The sequence below is a fragment of the Pungitius pungitius genome, chromosome 4 (genome assembly GCF_949316345.1).
Source record: "Pungitius pungitius chromosome 4, fPunPun2.1, whole genome shotgun sequence".
In the NCBI taxonomy this organism is placed as follows: Eukaryota; Metazoa; Chordata; class Actinopteri; order Perciformes; family Gasterosteidae; genus Pungitius; species Pungitius pungitius.
In genome coordinates, this window is record NC_084903.1 from 11,702,205 (window position 1) to 11,718,964 (window position 16,760).

A 16,760-nucleotide genomic window follows, 5' to 3' on the forward strand; every position below is an offset into this window, starting at 1 on the left:
TTACTGCTTCCTTTCTGTATTGTTAAATATAAGCTATCTAAAAGCTAACAAAGCATAAAGACCAGGTAGCACCTTGCTCTACCCTCTGAGACACAGCTGCCCTGATTAAGGCCGTCGTATCTTTTAATATCATGACAGCATTCGCTGGTTTACAAGTTCTGCCATGCGCCAGACTATTTCTCAGCAGGGACCCATTGCCATAAAACTCGCAGAGACCACAGAAAGATCCCGCACCTTGCTAAGAAATATGCTGAATATTTAAAGATCTAAGGGGCCGGTGGACACTGGAACATGTGTTTAGTTGTAACTTGTTGGTGTTCGGCTAAAATAACCAGCAGCTAGCTTCACATTTAGCAGGCATGTGAGTGGTGTGTGATCATCTCAACTAACTTTCTGCCAGAAAGCTATTAAAGCTTATTTCCCTAAATGTTCAGATGAAGCTTTAATTAGGTGGTTTTTGTTTCACTCTTGTTTTTTGTTTGTGTGTCTTTGTGTTTGTGTAAAGACGTGTGTGTCTTTTTATTCCTCTCACCCCGTTCTCCCTTGCTGCGTGTTTTCTGCTCATTTGTTGTCACTACTCCCACTATCACTCATCGTACTGTAAGTGCTGTAAGGCTGCCTGATCGCCCTCCCGAGTCGGGTCTCCTGAGCCCTGTTCCAAAAATAGACACAGTTTCTCTGCCGTGTACAGTGCAGCAATTAAGCGTTTGGTTGCCGTATTGCTGTTTCACATCAACCTCCGTTCCGTCATTTAGATGCATATCACACGTCAGCGAGGCATAAAGTGAACCTGTTCATTCTCATCCTTTCTAATTACAACCTACTTGACTCTTTCAAAACCACAGGGTGATCAATTACCTTGTTCATGTGCAGTGATGTTGAAGCTATTGCGAGAATCAGTGAGCGCCAGACAGCTGTTGATCTTATTAAGATAATTTTTTATATTTGAGCAGAATTCAATTGGATTATTATAGTGCAAATTTCTGCGAGGACCCTTTCTTACTCCTTACTGTAGAGATAATTATTCTTTTGGGCAGCTTTGTTTGTTTTTTATTTTTCAAGCTCGCAGGGATTTAAAAATGCACACATAAGCAGAATAAATAATTTAGATAAATTAGAATGAAAGAAAATACAATTACTAAAACAAAGAGCCAAATTACTGTTATGGTGTTGTTTCAGTGCAGTTATCTTTTGCATAAAGGACAATAATTAATCATAATCACAGGATAGTTTTTATTGATGCTAATAATTTGTATGTACGGTATGAGTGTAGACAGCTACTAAAATATCTTGTTGAGCAAGTAGTCCTTCATTTTACCCTCGGCCTTCAATCCGTGTCTCAATGTTGTGCAGCTGTGCGTCGTGTGGTTTGTCCTCACTCAGAACAAGGCCCCGTCCTCAAGTCAACGTTCTGTCTCGTCACTGTGGCGTCTCGAGTTAAGGTCGGGGATTCGGTGCTGCCATTTTACAATGTTTCTGGCTAAGCAGGCTTTAGTTCTCACTGTGAGCTGCAGGTGAGCTGCTGGGAGATTATTCTGTTATCATCACCTTCATCTCAAAGATCTGAAGGCCTTTGTTACTCAACTGTTATTCTTAATTAACAGAGCCGACACATTGGTCAATGCTGTCGGCTGCGTGGTGTCAAATGATGCCGACCTGTTGCTTCTCACACTCCTAAAACTGTTTGGCCTATTTCTCACCAGAATTACTCTCAAAAACTGCTTTTGACAAAGTGAAAATCTGCATTAAGAAAAATCTGTTTTCTTGGCTTGTATTTTGCACGATACAAGTGAATTTGGCATTTCAAATGATCTTCATTCACAACAGTACAAGTAATCCGTCAGTGCTGTTCAGCTTTGTATGGAACTATTGTACTGTTGAAGACATTTTACACAGTGAATCTTCACAGCTTTTTACTAACTGGTTACTAGTGGCTTTTCTGTCGTGTAATTAACACTTGTTGGTTGGACGGACGGCTCACAAAGTGTCTTCTCACTCCCCGGCTTGACTAACTGTACTGATGAACCTTTTGCCCTCCGGCTCTGTACGTCTGTGCGTCTGTCTCTCGTCTGTCCCTCTCTCTCTCCCTCTCTCTCTCTCCCCTTTGTTGCCCGGGTCCGTTCTTTCTGTCTGTCCGTGTTTCTTTGTCTCCGATCAACCCCTTGACCGCTCCTCCCAGCGGGGCCGTGGATAAGGGTGGGCAGGGCGGTGCTGGACCCTCGCCGGGGGCCAGTGACAGCGGGGGTGGTGCTTGCTCTGGGGCTGGGCCCAGTCGCAGTGACAGCGTTCGAAGCATGCTGATGGGGGGCGGCAAGGCCGGGCGCTGGCAGACGGTCCAGAGCCACATGCAGGCTGGAGGTCTACGTTTTGGCAAGTGAGTTGCGCATGGTGACAGGGGGCACGCATGAGGGGCCACGGGGGGCACGACGACAGCATGGTGTGGATAGGAAGTGTGAGTTGGTGAACACGCTGAATGGCCACGTTGCATGTACATTTAAGGAAGGACATCAACAGAAGCTATTTCTGACCCCATGCAGATGAATATAATGTACTGACAGGCTGGAGGAGAAACCAGGTGTTTTTGCAGGATGTACCTGAGATGCATAAATACGGTCAGACTGCTCTTGTAGTCTCCCATTTACCTGAGGCTGTGAAAGCACCTCAAACAAAGCAGATGCTCGGAGAAAAGATGGCGTGCTTGTTCATTTAAAGGAACAGCTTTTTCAATTTAGAGACGAAAGAGAGAAAATCTAACTTTTCCTAAAACATGGTTCAATGCATCCTAAATTTACCCAAGTTAACTGTGAATTACCCACAACGACTCAGAAGGTGTGTTTTTTGCAATTAGGATTGTACACCACCAAATCTGCTAGAATTAAACATAATTAGCCGAGAGTGTGAACAAAAGCAATTAAAGATTGAGTTGCAGAGTGAAAGGACCTATTTTTGTAATCTCTGGTTCTTGAAGTAATGTATGATTTTTTTCCAATGAAAATATTATTGCTGGAGAAATTCAGTTTAGATCGGCATGGAACTGTAAAGATTAAACCAAAAGCACAAAGGATTAAGATGGTTCAGGTTCATGTGCTTTGAGCCAAAGGGAAAAGCCCGTGTGCAGAAAATCATTTTGATATATGCGCCAACAGAGGCTGTGGGATATCCACCTGTCTTCAAACAATTCGTCCAAAGCCTGATTTCACAGGATGAAGTTGAAATAATCGAAACGTGTTTGTGTTCAGTAATAAAAAACATTGCGTGACACAAGCAGATGAAAATGATTGAAAATGAGTAAGTGTGGTTAATCTGAACTGTTTATGTCAGTTTAGGTACTGACTCCTTGTCCTGGGTTTGATGAGTGATTGTTTGAACATTCACTGTAAGAAAAGGTAAAAATACAAAATACTTCTTTTCATAGAAGCCTAAAAAAATAGTTTTGTGTTTCCTTTTTAATATTCAGATAACACACATTGAGTAAACTTTTCAAAAGGTTTTATGTTGTCAGAGCCACATTTTATCTCCTTCCCTTGTTTCCCTTGATGAGTTCCAGTTATAGCCCATGTCATACTAAGCAAATAGAGCTACAGAACCTATTTTTCCGGCTCCCATTATGAGCGTGTGTGTGTGTGTGTGTGTGTGTGTGTGTGTGTGTGTGTGTGTGTGTGTGTGTGTGTGTGTGTGTGTGTGTGTGTGTGTGTGTGTGTGTGTGTGTGTGTGTGTGTGTGTGTGTGTGTGTGTGTGTGTGTGTGTGTGTGTGTGTGTGTGTGTGTAGAGCTGGATAAGTGGGGAAGGTCCCAATCCCCAAATGTGAAACCAGTGCTTGGGTCCATATGGTTTTGTCCAGGCCCTTACCTCTGGACAGCTGATCCCAGGTCACCAATCACACACTTAGTAACAAAACGTAGCGCAGGAAAAATGCCTCTAGAGTGTTTGTAAAAAAACAAATGAAGGGTTAAAAAAATCTGCATAATTTTGCACACTGAGGAGATCATGAATAATAAATACAAGATCTATATGTAAATCATAGCCCAGATAATCACACACACTCTTGTACTGTATCGCCTGAAGTACTACTAGTAATGAATCTCAAGCAAAATATAGTTGAATAGATTAATAAACAAGTCTTGCTTTCTTATATACAGTGGGTTTACAATGAAAGTCAACCTCAATTCATTCCTTTACAATCGTTAGTTGTTGAATCTCTAATACTGTGTGTCTTTGTTATTATGCAGTAGCTTGATAGGAAAAACAGACAGCAAAAAACTGCCGCCAGCCTGGATATTTATAGATCTTGTACAATTAATTATTCATTATTTTTAATATTGGACTGAATATCACAAAGTTAGATAAACGTTAATGTGTTGCTAATGACAATTAGACTTGATGGATTATTTTTGGACTAGAATTTCAAATGCATCATTCTCCTGTCCTGTGACTCCTTCTTTCTAAATCTACCTGTATTTCCATTTCTCCTCTGGAATTGGTTTCTATTTTGGGGCATTTAATTCTCCACCCTCTCATTCTTTTCACTCTATTGGAGTTTTTTCTCTCGCTCTAACAACTGTCTTCTCGTTCTTCACCCTCCTCAATTTTCTCTAATTACAAAACCATTCAAGGTTCATAGTCATCTTAATTGACTTTCAAGCAAGAAGAAATCTGAAAATAACCTCTCCAAGTAAGTAATAGAATACAGCAGATAAGAAAGGCTCAGACAATAAGAAGACAACAAAGATGTGCAGCACCTGAAAGCACGAGTAGCCACAACAATGCGCTGTTGTAGAGCCTTTTCAATATGAGTGAGTTCTCTGCCAACTGTGTAACACTGAACAGACTAGTGAGATAAATTAGCACATGGAGCCGCTGGCATAATGCCACAACGTATCCAGCCAGATGTATTGATTTCTCATGATATGATAACACGTTGCCGGACTCAGTAATAAGCTCTCTGTGTGTGCAACTGGATTTTTATCCTGCGAATCCCACTGAAACACTTGTCTCCACTATACAGCAGCTGCATTGTGTGGTTTGTGTGTTCCTGTGTCAATATTTCCTCTTGTCATTCATCTTTAGTTCACTGAAACCCAAATTGTTAGTTAAGATTAGATTAATGACATGAAACTATGCCCAGCATTTCAAATAGTTCGAGGACGAATGAGCATGAAGGTGATTACTGTAAAGTCAGCTCTAAATGCACGGCCTCAGTTTAGTATGACAGCAGGCTCCAGAAACAACAACAACAACAACACACAACCACATTTGGAGTCAGTCACAGGGGTTTCATCCAAGTACTCCAACTCCCCCCAATGTTGTCCCTGCAGAAAATAAACAAAACTTGTACCTCTGGAGCACAGGAATTTCCTCTCAAAACTCCGGCGACACATCTACCCCACAGAAATGCAGCAAATGAGTTTTATACATTCACTCACCACTAATTCACAAGTACATAAACATTTACTTCAAAACCTCTCCTCAGGAAAGACTTAACGGCGTGCAATCCTTGAGAGTCTGTGTCTATGATGCATGGGTGCATGTATATGAGCTCTGCCTTGTATTTACTTGATCCAGCATCCGTCCGCTCCTCAGGGGGCTTCTCTCCTGGCTCTCCAGCAGAGCTAGAGCTGAATTAATACTGAAGAACTGGCGCTAACACAACTCAAGTCCAGGCAGTAAATCCTCCCTCACAGCATTAGCTCCAGACGGAGCTGTTTAGCGCGAGCTTACATCTATCAGGCAGGGCAGTGATTGAAGGGAGGATAAGCGGAGAAGCATTATTATGTGATTGGAAGAGCAGCAGACCGGTAATTAGAGAGCGGGCTTCGGGGGCGGTGATTGGAGGTGGTGTGGAGATGGATTGATGTGAGGGCTTGAGTGGGGGGGGGGGGGGGGGGAGGAGGGGGGAGACGGACGCGATGGAGAGCAGTTGAGCTCAGAAGTAGGAGGGTAACGGGAGGAGTGGGAAGGGGAAAACGCAGCGGGAGCAGACAGGACCTTAGAGAGAGATGGGAGGAAAAGGCAAGAAGCTAGAAGTAGGTCAAGGCTAATTAAGGGAAGAGGTAACGTAAGGAGAGAATATAGAGCTGCAGATGGAGAACAGAGGACCGCGTGAGATTGATACTTCTGCTCGCGTTTGATTTCACTTCCACTGCAGAGGTTTGTTTTGAAGAAAAATAATTGAACATTTACACATTGCATGCCAACGTATCCAAGCCCTCGCTTCGACAATCACTGTCATGCAGCATAAGCTTGTAATTGCACACAGTTGTTTTGATAAAGATGTTAAACGGTTATCTTGAGCTTTTTTCTCTTCCTCTTTCACTGATCTTCTGTGTTGTTTGTTCTCTCTTGATCCCTCCCCCCTTGGATGTTCACTACGAAAACCGTGTTCCCACATTTCAATCCTTTTTTTTTTTTAATCCTTTTTACCTTTTGCCCCATTATTTTCCTATCATATCAAATATTTTCATTTACCTTCACCTCTTCTAAATCATTTTTAAAACTCCCCGCCCTGTCCCGTGTGCCTCCTGTTATCTCTAACTCCCATGTCTTCCTTGTTGTATCCGTCTCTGTCCTCGGCGCTCCCGTGTGTCTGCTTAGTTTTGGGGACGCTTCCCTCTCGTCTGCTTCCACCCTGGAGCACATCCCGTCCTCGGCCGTGGCGCGCCCTCGGCCCTTGGTCCGGCAGCAGAGTCTCCAGCAGCCCCTCACTCACCAGCCCCCTCCGGGCCCAAACGACCCCCCAGTCACCTCGCAGAGCCTGGGCCAGCTGCACACTGGTCCAGGCGGCGGGGGCCACCGCGGGGGCCCGCGAGGCGTCCGGGGGAGCCCGGCTGGAGCCTCCCGGTACAGAGGTGGAGGGGCGGGTCGATCAAGGTCAAATCCTGGCAGCTGGGATCACATGATGGAGCAGATCCGCCACAGAGGGCTGGACGTCAAGTCGTTCTTGTGAGTGTCACGAAGCTTTCTACTCTTCCTGCTTCCATCAAAATGTTGTTGAGGCTTTGCAAGACTTTGACTGTAGTCATCTTTCTGGGTGTAGTTTGTTCATGTTTTCATGTAAGACAGATTTTATGTCATGCACTTTAATAAGTAGTCAAGTAGCCTTTGTTAATTGTCATTGTCTAGTTGAGTGTGGTGCAAATTCTTTTTTCTATTACTTGCAAATGCAAAGATTTACTGGAGGTAAAAAAATCCAAATATTATCGTATCTGTAACAAATGTTTTTTTGTTAGTAATTAGGCTTTAGGGTCTTGAGTAAATCTAACATTTTCTGTTCATCACAACATGCATAAACTGCCCAGTTGTAAGGTTACGGTATTCCTCTACTATGGATGATGTATGGAGCAGTGTAAACGACTGGGCAGCATTGAAAAATATAATATATAAATATAAAAATACCTAAACATATTGAGGAACGAACTGTCGCAGTCGTCATACTGTGTACAGATCCACAGGCTCACAAACAATCACAAGCCAAAACGACAGAAGAATCAGCTCACCCCACAGTTAGCGAGGTTCATTGTGGCGCCAATGGTTTTACGATCCATTCACCTCCGAGTCGGGTGGCTGCAGGTGTGTGTGAAGGCTGCTCATAGTTTGAGTTACCCAGCACGGACAGCTCTCCAAAGCGGCATCACGTAACACCCCCCCCCCCCCCCCCCCCCCTTACCCCACAGCCTCACCTCCTGCCCATGAACTCTCACACACACGGCTCTACACTCCTGTACTTTTTTGCGTCTCTTCCCATTATGAGCGCCCCCAGGCCAGTGGCCTCCCTGTCTATGTGAATTATCATTCAAATAAGGCAGGGCACATATATACGGGGCGGATGGCACCGGACCAAACAAAACCGCCCGCTGACCCCGAGGGGGGAAACATACGTGATTTGCTGGAAAATGAACAACAAAATGCATTCCGTGCGTGTCCATGTCCATTGCACCGTGGCAATGATCCACGGAGATTACATTTTAGATCTGGTGGAAGTGGTGATGATTTCAGAAACCCTGCAGGTTGGATTGCGGCGTGTCTTTTTTGTACGTCTATACAAATCCATTCACCTTATCGACGGGCGCCATGTTGGGACTGTTTGCACATCCCCAGTGGTCTCTCAGGTGCTAATGCACTCCTTTTGTTGTCAATATTCAATATATACCAACAGCCTCCTGTTACGAGGGAATGAGCTGCACACGGCATACACTAAAATGAGATCATAAGTATGGAGAGATGAAAGGGAGAATGTTTCAACAAGAGTGAGAAGAAGCTGATTCATCTGTCACGGACTAATAAAGATCTGTTGATCCTATTTCTATTTGAGTAGACTTCTCAACTTTGCTCAAAATTACACATGCATTTAGTTTTGCCAAGTTTTGATCACTGAGTCATTTCTCAATTTCGTCTTCTAAAATAAAACATTGAGTAGCTATCAACCTGAGAAAACAAGAGTCGGAAATTGCAGTAAAATGTTATAGAATGAAAACGGTCTTCCAGATTTTTGAACATAAACTATATCATTGGAAAATGACTAATGCTATTAGGTTCTCTATAAAGAGGATTGGAGCATGATAGAGACAAGAAGGAAAGAATAAGAATAGTGTAAATACCTGCCTTCATCTCGGTTGGTGTGTTAGGACTGTGGACTACAAGGTTAGTTGTGGGTAGTCATGTATTTGTTGAGGTCATTGTTTGCCTGGGCTCTTGGATTCACCGTACAGCATACTTTCTTCAGATGTTAAAATTACCCTCAGGCATCATGGATGGCATTCGGTCTTCATGGATTTCTTATGCTTTTTCTTCATTTTTTTCCAGCCAGTCATTTCATTGCATCTTTTTTTCTCTCTGACTCAATCCAAACTCTTCTTTGGGGTTTTTGCTTTTCTATTTTTACACACATATTATTGTAGGATACAGATAACAAAGGATGATAATGCCGATGGAGGCATTAGTGGTTCTAAGCCTGCTAATGATACTCATTTCTGCCTGAACACAATGTACCTGCAATAAAAAATACTCCTGAGAAATTATTTCTTGTATGAAGACACACTGTTCACTGATGTCTTGAAAAACCTCATAAAAAATGCTACTTTTTTCCGAAGGGTCAGAAAGCACATGTTGTCCCAGCAGTATCATCCACTGTGTTTCAATTAGACACGGTACTATGCAATAAACAAATTTACATTAGTCAAGCATGGGTTACTTCATTAAAGCGCACACAGCATCACATCAGTGTTAAAACACTAAAGTATCGGTATGAGTGTAGAATATAATAGAATACACAACGGCAAGCCATGCATGCAATAAAGGGTTAGTCAAGTATCAATGAAGTTCTGAATTGTAATTTAAATGAACTCTGTAGACAACAGCTGCAGTTGAGATGCCCTGCAGTGTTAGGTATGGACTGAGTGTTTGCTCAAATGAAATCACGTCCTCACCACAGCCTACTGCCTTCCTCCCACTCTCTCTTTATCCGTGAAATGAATGTGTGTCTGTCACTGCCTGTTTGTTTCCGTGTGTGTCTGTGCTGATTTGCCTACACACCTGTGTGGTCTCGTGACGTCTTGTTTGTCTGTGTGTCCAGTGAGGGGAAGATGGTTGTTCTGTCTCTAGCTATCGGGATGGCTGAACAGGATGACTTTGCCAACCTGCCAGATCTGCAGGAAGCGCCAGCAAGCAAAGAAAACGAAACCACACCAGAAAAGAGGTAACGAGAGAAAGAGAGAGTTGACAGTTAGGCAGGTAGATGATGTTGTTGTTTTTCATATAGTGAAGAGGTATGCAATGATGTCATGACATGTGATTTACAAGTGTTTGCTGGATTGTTTCATATTATTTTCCTATTATTATTGTGTTCGTTTACTGGTGTATACTGATATCAAAGATCAAACATTTCATCATCATCACTTTTGACTGATATATATATATTATTTATATAGCCAGGTGTAGCCTGGACTTTAGAAATAGCCTCCATATTTCCCTAAAATTGTATTTATTTTTCAAATTCTTCTCTACTTATAAATATAATATAAATATAGGTCTGATCTTGTGTAGATGTAATTATTTGCAAACTGGACTTCAGGCCATTAAAACAAGACACAAGTTTTGGTTTTCTGCTTGACGCAGCTTGATTAGTTTTTGCCACTAATAATCACATGTTTTTCTGTACAGCTTACACATTCAGCTTCATGTCCAACACATCTTAGGTCCACTTGTTCCTTTGTTCATGTCCTCTGTCTGTGTTCTTCATCCAGACCTTTTGAAAGGCTTATCTGCAGCGCTTCACAGTTTGATTCTGTGAGTCTCAGACACAGGAGAAGCGCACCCTCATTATTTAGTAGTGAGGTTCCTCACATGAAACACTCGTCTAAAAATATGCTAACCTCCCATCTCCCAGTGATCTCAAAGCAGCTGTCAGAGACTAACACAATCTCTCAGCTGGTGAACAAAGGACTAAACCGGCTGCCCTCTTATCATATCAGAGTGTTTGAGGGATAAAGTGCTTAACCCGCTGTTTTCACACTAGTAGTCTGGGGATGAGCCAGGGTGTAGTCCTACATAACAAGTTTTTTGAAAACCTCTCCGCAGTGCATCCGTGTTATAACTAGGTCATCGTAGATTTTCGGGGGGTTGAGAAAGAAACAGCAGTCTGTTCCGGAAGAAAGGAACATTTTATTTAAAATAGGGGTCATTCAGAGGATAATGACCACCAACCTCTTGTCCCTCTCATGCATGAAGGTCTGTCAACATGCAACGGCAAGGGTCTACCCGTCAGGGTAGACGCTCCAAGTGTCCTTCCACAATTAAGAAGACCTCTCCATCATCATCTCTGTACGTCTCTCTCATCTAGAGTGTGTTCTTAGTCACGCGCTAAGCTCTCTGGACCCGTCTGCTGCTCTAGACAGTTTTCATGGAGCCAAGCAGACTGAAAACGATGTAACAGGCCAAGAATATATGTGACGAGACGAGTCGCTGTCCGACAGTGAAAGTGAGACACAGCTAGTGGGACACTATTGCTCTCAGATTTCTAGAGAATTGTGTTGTCAAATTAAAAAAGACATTCCCCTAGAGGTTTGGGATTATGTTGGTTTATTAATGAAATCAAAATAAGCTTGCAGCATCCACCAAATCTGATATGCGACATGATTGGATGAAAACCTCTGTGTGCTTTGTATTACGTTCAGTCTAAATATGGACGTTGAACAAACGGAGCAAGTGGAACTCTTGCTTTTAGAGGTTTACTCATATATAATGAAAGCTGCACTGAAGGCCACATAAAATGCTCATTTTTAAGGGCACACTTGTAAACATCCGTCTGACAAGCTCAGCTATAGCACATGACTCTCCGACCTAAAAAAAACAACAGTTCCAGTTCCCTGTGTTTTGCAGCTGAGCTGTAACCATCATCACAGTGCCGCTGCCGCAGGCTCACCATGTGTGTCAACTACATAGTGAGTGGCACCTCCACCGTTGACTCTGTAGTTGTGACATCCAAACCTTTCGGAAGTCCCCCGTTTCTAAATATGGGCTGTGAGTATTTCTCCGTGGATTAAGCATTAAAATACTATCTCAGTATTTATATAATACCTAAACTTGCTTTATTATATATTGTACCTTTACCCAGTAAATACTCTGTTGATATGCAGGGAGACACTGTAGTGGCGTGCACTTAATGCTTTTTAAAGATCTATTTTCACAGCCTGTAACTCATTTCCAACCTAAATTTGAAATAAAATGAACAAAGATTTTAACACATTAACACAACAGCGTTCTATTTGCTCTAATTTGTAATTCTTTAATTTATATGCTCACCAAACACTTACTTGTAAATAGTTGTCATACCAGACACTTACAAATGTATGCGACAAATAAATAAGTTCCTTGAGTCCTTGTCATGTGCAATCCAAACAAATGTATTTTCTTCTTGGGGATAAACGTTGGACTGGCCTTGTGTTGTAACCAACCTAAAGACACAACTGTATACTGACGATGATGTTTAATCAGCAACTTTATTATCACATCTGTTGGAGGATGGATTATTTTATTACTCACTGACAAAGTTTTAAAGAAATAAGCCTTTTGTGTAGAAAAAGTCTGAGATATCTAATTTCAACTGGAGAAAAATAGGGGAAAAAAACCCTTTTGTTTTGTTTTGTGTAATTGCGAAAGGTCCTGTTTTAGTCAAGCTGAAATCACATGCAGATTGCTGAGTAAAATCATCCCTAAACAAATTTACTGAGTTCGTTATCATCAGTGTGTTGGTGTGTGCAAAAAGTTAAACACTAATCTGTGTTTTGGGATGAAGAAATAGTCCAAGCTGCTGTCTACAGAAGCTCTCTTGTATACTTATTACAGCTTAGAGCAGAAATCCCAGGAGATACCAATGCAGCTGTGATTACAGTTAATTATATTACTGTCAAAGGACACATTAGGTTTCTCGCTGATCTTTTATCTACAGACAAAGCCAGTGTTTTCTGTCTGTGCGCTAAGTGAAAGGTCGTCTAATCTCCTATGTGTGTCGTGTTATGTAAGTCAGTTTGGGTCCCTGTGGTAGGCCGGTCAAAGCCCCGCAGTGGACTGGACATAATCACCCACCTGCAGATAACTACGATGGAAGCTCGGGAGCCGCTGCTGCACGGCAGTGCTGAATCTTAACGAGCTCAGAGATCCACCACACACAGAGAGGCAATAGGTAAATAAATATCAACAAATCCAAAAACCTCCACTCTGAACACAGACTTTGTAAAAGCTCTGAGATATGCAATGCTTTCGGAAATGGAGAATTTTAAAGTCTGCTTCAATTCGATATTAACCAAGAATATATTGTGTCCACACATGTTTTATTGATGGGACCATTACAGACCACTGAGGAGGTCTACAGTATAATGACATATTTATACATTTGTAGCTATCATAGATTGTCACGACCTGGCTCATGACCTAAAATCAGCGATGCGGAAAGTCAATCAAAAGTTATTCTTTAGTAATAGTTAGATCTCGGCAGGACAATCGACAACCGATGGCTTCCGACGAGACGCAGAGTGATCAGCGGCTTCATTGCCAGGAAGGCGGAGCTTTTGACCTGTCGCCAGTGACACACACACGTAACACAGAAGGGAACCGTCACATAGCTAATAACCATGTCGTTCTATAATAAATCACTGATGCTGAGAAAAGTGTTATATTTTCAACAATTTTCAATTGTTGAAAGTCCTGTTGTGGTATAATACAATACAAGGGCTGTGAGTGTGATTGACCATTCATCATTTTTCAATGAGAAACACCATAAAACCACCACAAATGTATGCTGGATAGAAGCTGGAATCTCACAGAATCTAAGAAGTAAGAATGAAGAGTAAGCTTGAAACACTGTTTTCAAACCATATTTATACAGAACTATGCGTCAAAAAAATGAACTCATACAAATTGTCAACACTCAACAACATACTCTATTTCTGGTTTAAGCACTTCTGATACAATCAAATGTATCCCTTCTGCAGAGTTTTTGTTGTATCTTGGCTGAATAGATTACATTACATTACCGATTTCCCTTGACTCTACCGAGCAGCTGTCTTTCAGATCATTGTTTTGGTTTAATGCCTGAAAATCTAGTTTTTCATTTTAGCCGTCTGACACAAAGAAAATTGTGTTCATCTTTGTTCAGAGATTAAGATCTTTTTCAAAATAGATCTGAGAAGTAGAAATACTAAGAATACAATTAGTAGAGATGGTGAAAAGAATTTCAACAATTTCAATGATCACAAAAAAGACATTAGACATCAAGGTTTTTTAGTCTCCAAAGGGAATGGGCTACTCCATCTTAGAACTCCGAGTTCTGCCAACATTACTTACATGAGGGACATCTAATGTTACGTAGTTACTGGATGATGCGATTCCTTGATTTAGATGATAGAAGAGTGATGAATGAATGACATGTGATAGCTATTTCGTCCTGACTGTGAGGAAGTCCATTTAACCGTGTGATCCAGAGAAGAATGATGAGTTTGAAATTTGTCATTTGTAAGGCGTAATGTGCTACGATGCACAGGGTTTCACAGCTGAAGTGTTACATATCAAAGTTAGATATCAAAGTTTTTTAGTCTCCAAAGGGACATGACATGAAATGACATATAATGACATGAAATGACATATAATGACGCCACACAAGACAAGAGACTCACAAGGCTTAAATACACAGGGGAGGTGCAGGTGATTGGACACAGGTGGAAACGATCAGGCACGGCAGACAATCACAGGGGAAGACAGGACAAGGCAGGAAGTGAACAATTTGATTAGATAAAAATGAAGTGAATGACCTCTTATCAGAATTCCGAGCGCAGTGAGATGTAGTGCAGTAATGTAACGTGATTGTGTGATAAAGCAATAGGGTACGAGAGGCTGTACTTTATCGTCCAATAACGTGACAGTTTGAGGATGTAGTTAGGAAACCCTCGAACAGGATGCATGTAAACAGCATTGGGTCCCGCAGCATCTCATCCAATTGTAGCTTCACTCTCACTCTAGTTCCTCTTTGTAACCGGGCCGGTTTGCGCGTGCATTTTTCTGAATGATGGGTGTCTCTCTGTTGTGTCTCACTGGCTAGCTATTGGCCGCCTCTTCGAACTGCTGATAAAGCCGCCGCGACCCACAGGGTGCTCGTGGAAATGTCGCATCCCTGCTAATCCCCCGCGTGTGCTCAATTTCTGTGATAACTTTTAAATGGTTATGAAATGTTCTCAATTAAATGCTGATCAATAGTCCTTTACATGCTCCCGGTATGTCGCGTGGTCGAGACTCAGTGGGAATCAGAGCTCTAATTTCGGTGGAGGTATAACGCCAGCCTGCACTCGCTGAGTTGCAGAACACCAGGCTGTACAGTATTAATCAAGCAAGAAATTGTTGCCACCTTTTATCAGCCGACATATCCAACTCTTTCCATTGTGTGTCTGAGCTAGCAATCACAGTCCGGCCTCCCAGTGACTCAGCGGGCCGGCCAGTGATCCCCATGGCCGCCTGAAGTGGCCCGGGAGGAAAGATGATTAGAAAGAAAAAGCGATGTAGGTCAGCACAAACGAGGCTGTTTTTAAAAAAAAAGTGTCACATCTCAGTGTGGAGCTCATTCACCATTCCCCTGGTTCCTGCTTGGGGCTACGAGCCGGGAGCTGATTTAAGAGACCCCGTGAAAGGAAAGTGAGGGGGGGCGTCACAACGGAGTTGACAGTGAGTAGTGGAATAAAAAATGAAAAACTGTGTTGCTGAAGTCATTTAACCCATTTCATTTCTTTCTTCTCTAACCTGAAGCAGGTGGGCAATCACCACAAGTTATTTATACCCGGAATGCGTTATTTACAACAACAACAAAAAACAGCCACTCCCATGTAGGTAAATCCCGAGAATAAGCCGGCAGAAGTCTTTTTGAAGAGCATGAAGCCTGTCGGACCCTGTAGAGGGCTCCATTAGTTGTATTAGCCTGGGTGTTGAGGAGGGCGGTGGCCAGGTGATTTGTCCCTGTTGGTGGGGAGCGCCGAGTGGGCCGACATTGGTGCCTGTGCCTCATCCATCATGGGACGTGGGACCTATATTGTGTTTCATGTCTCCCAGGGCTAGTGTATGATCAGCAAGACCCAGATACAGAAATGTTTATGGAGACACACTTCCTATCCAGGCCCTTCTGGTAAACCTCATCCCTCATCTTCTCACCCGTCCATCCACTCTCCCTCACTCCCCCTCTGCTTCCCATTAGTATCCACATCCCCTCATCAATTTCCTCTCTCTCCTCCCCAGCGCTCATTGTTTGTTTCTCAATAAGACGTTGTCTCCTCATCTCTCCATCATTGCCTCTCTCCAGCTATGCCTTCTCACTCAATCTCACCTCCACGCTTTATTTCATTGCATTTATTTTTCTCGTGGCAGTTTATTTCTCTTTCTTTCTCTTGTTGCATTTCCACTATCTTCTTTTTTCCCGATCCGCCCATTCCCGAGGGTGTTGACTGGATTTGTGACGAGATGATGTCACAGCACGCTCCTCTGTCAGCACGGATTATAAATCTACTCCTTTTGGGCACTTTTTAATTTTTTTAAATGGGTATAGTATGTTTGCCCACACCTCTTTATCATCCCTGTGTTACCTTTAGATGTGTGTGCTAGTTGCATGTGATGTTATTTGTTCCCAATTATAAAAACACACACATTTGCGTCCTTTTTTATATGTGCAGAGATAGTTAACTGCCAATCCGATGCAAACAGATGGCAGCTAGAGTGTATTGTGTCCCAGCTATGATAATGCAGACATTTGGTTCTGACACGTGTAAAAACACAAACACATTGATTCAATTCAGGATTCAATCATATTAATTGCTACTACCCTTTTCCTCTTGTTTTGCTTATGCAGTCCCTTCCCCCAAAGTTACTTACATGACCTACCTGCATCAAAGTTGGGCTACAGCACCAGGCAGTGTGGAGATCTCATCTCTCAAACTGGTCCTGGGTCTTCCCCAAGGCCTCTTCCCAGCTGGCCTATGCCTGGAAAACCTCCCTAGTTATTTATTTATTTCAATGTTAGATCAACGTGATGGTTCAGGGATATCTATATCAAAACAAGAGGTGCAGAGTAATATTAGAGCTGGTTTCTGTCAGGGATTAGTCCAGCCGGGGATCAGGACTTGCCAAGCCAAACGTAATTTATTTCCAACAGAAGGACGCAGGGATACACAGGGACCAGACAACTCACCAACAAAGACCCCTAGAGAGTCAATGAACCGACATGAGACAAGGGA

At 42.5% G+C, this 16,760-nt stretch overlaps 1 protein-coding gene across 3 annotated transcripts in view; it reads left to right on the forward strand.

Annotated features, from left to right (window-relative positions):
- syt7b (synaptotagmin VIIb) overlaps positions 1 to 16,760 on the forward strand; it is an 80,003-nt gene that overhangs the window by 49,339 nt on the left and 13,904 nt on the right. For 2 of the 3 annotated variants that reach the window (XM_037487934.2, XM_037487952.2), the window contains 3 exons: positions 2,180 to 2,374; positions 6,592 to 6,939; positions 9,569 to 9,691. In XM_037487934.2, coding sequence (XP_037343831.1) covers positions 2,180 to 2,374; positions 6,592 to 6,939; positions 9,569 to 9,691 — 666 coding nt within the window. The remainder of the gene's footprint in view (positions 1 to 2,179; positions 2,375 to 6,591; positions 6,940 to 9,568; positions 9,692 to 16,760) is intronic. The other variant, XM_037487944.2, reaches the window with a different exon arrangement.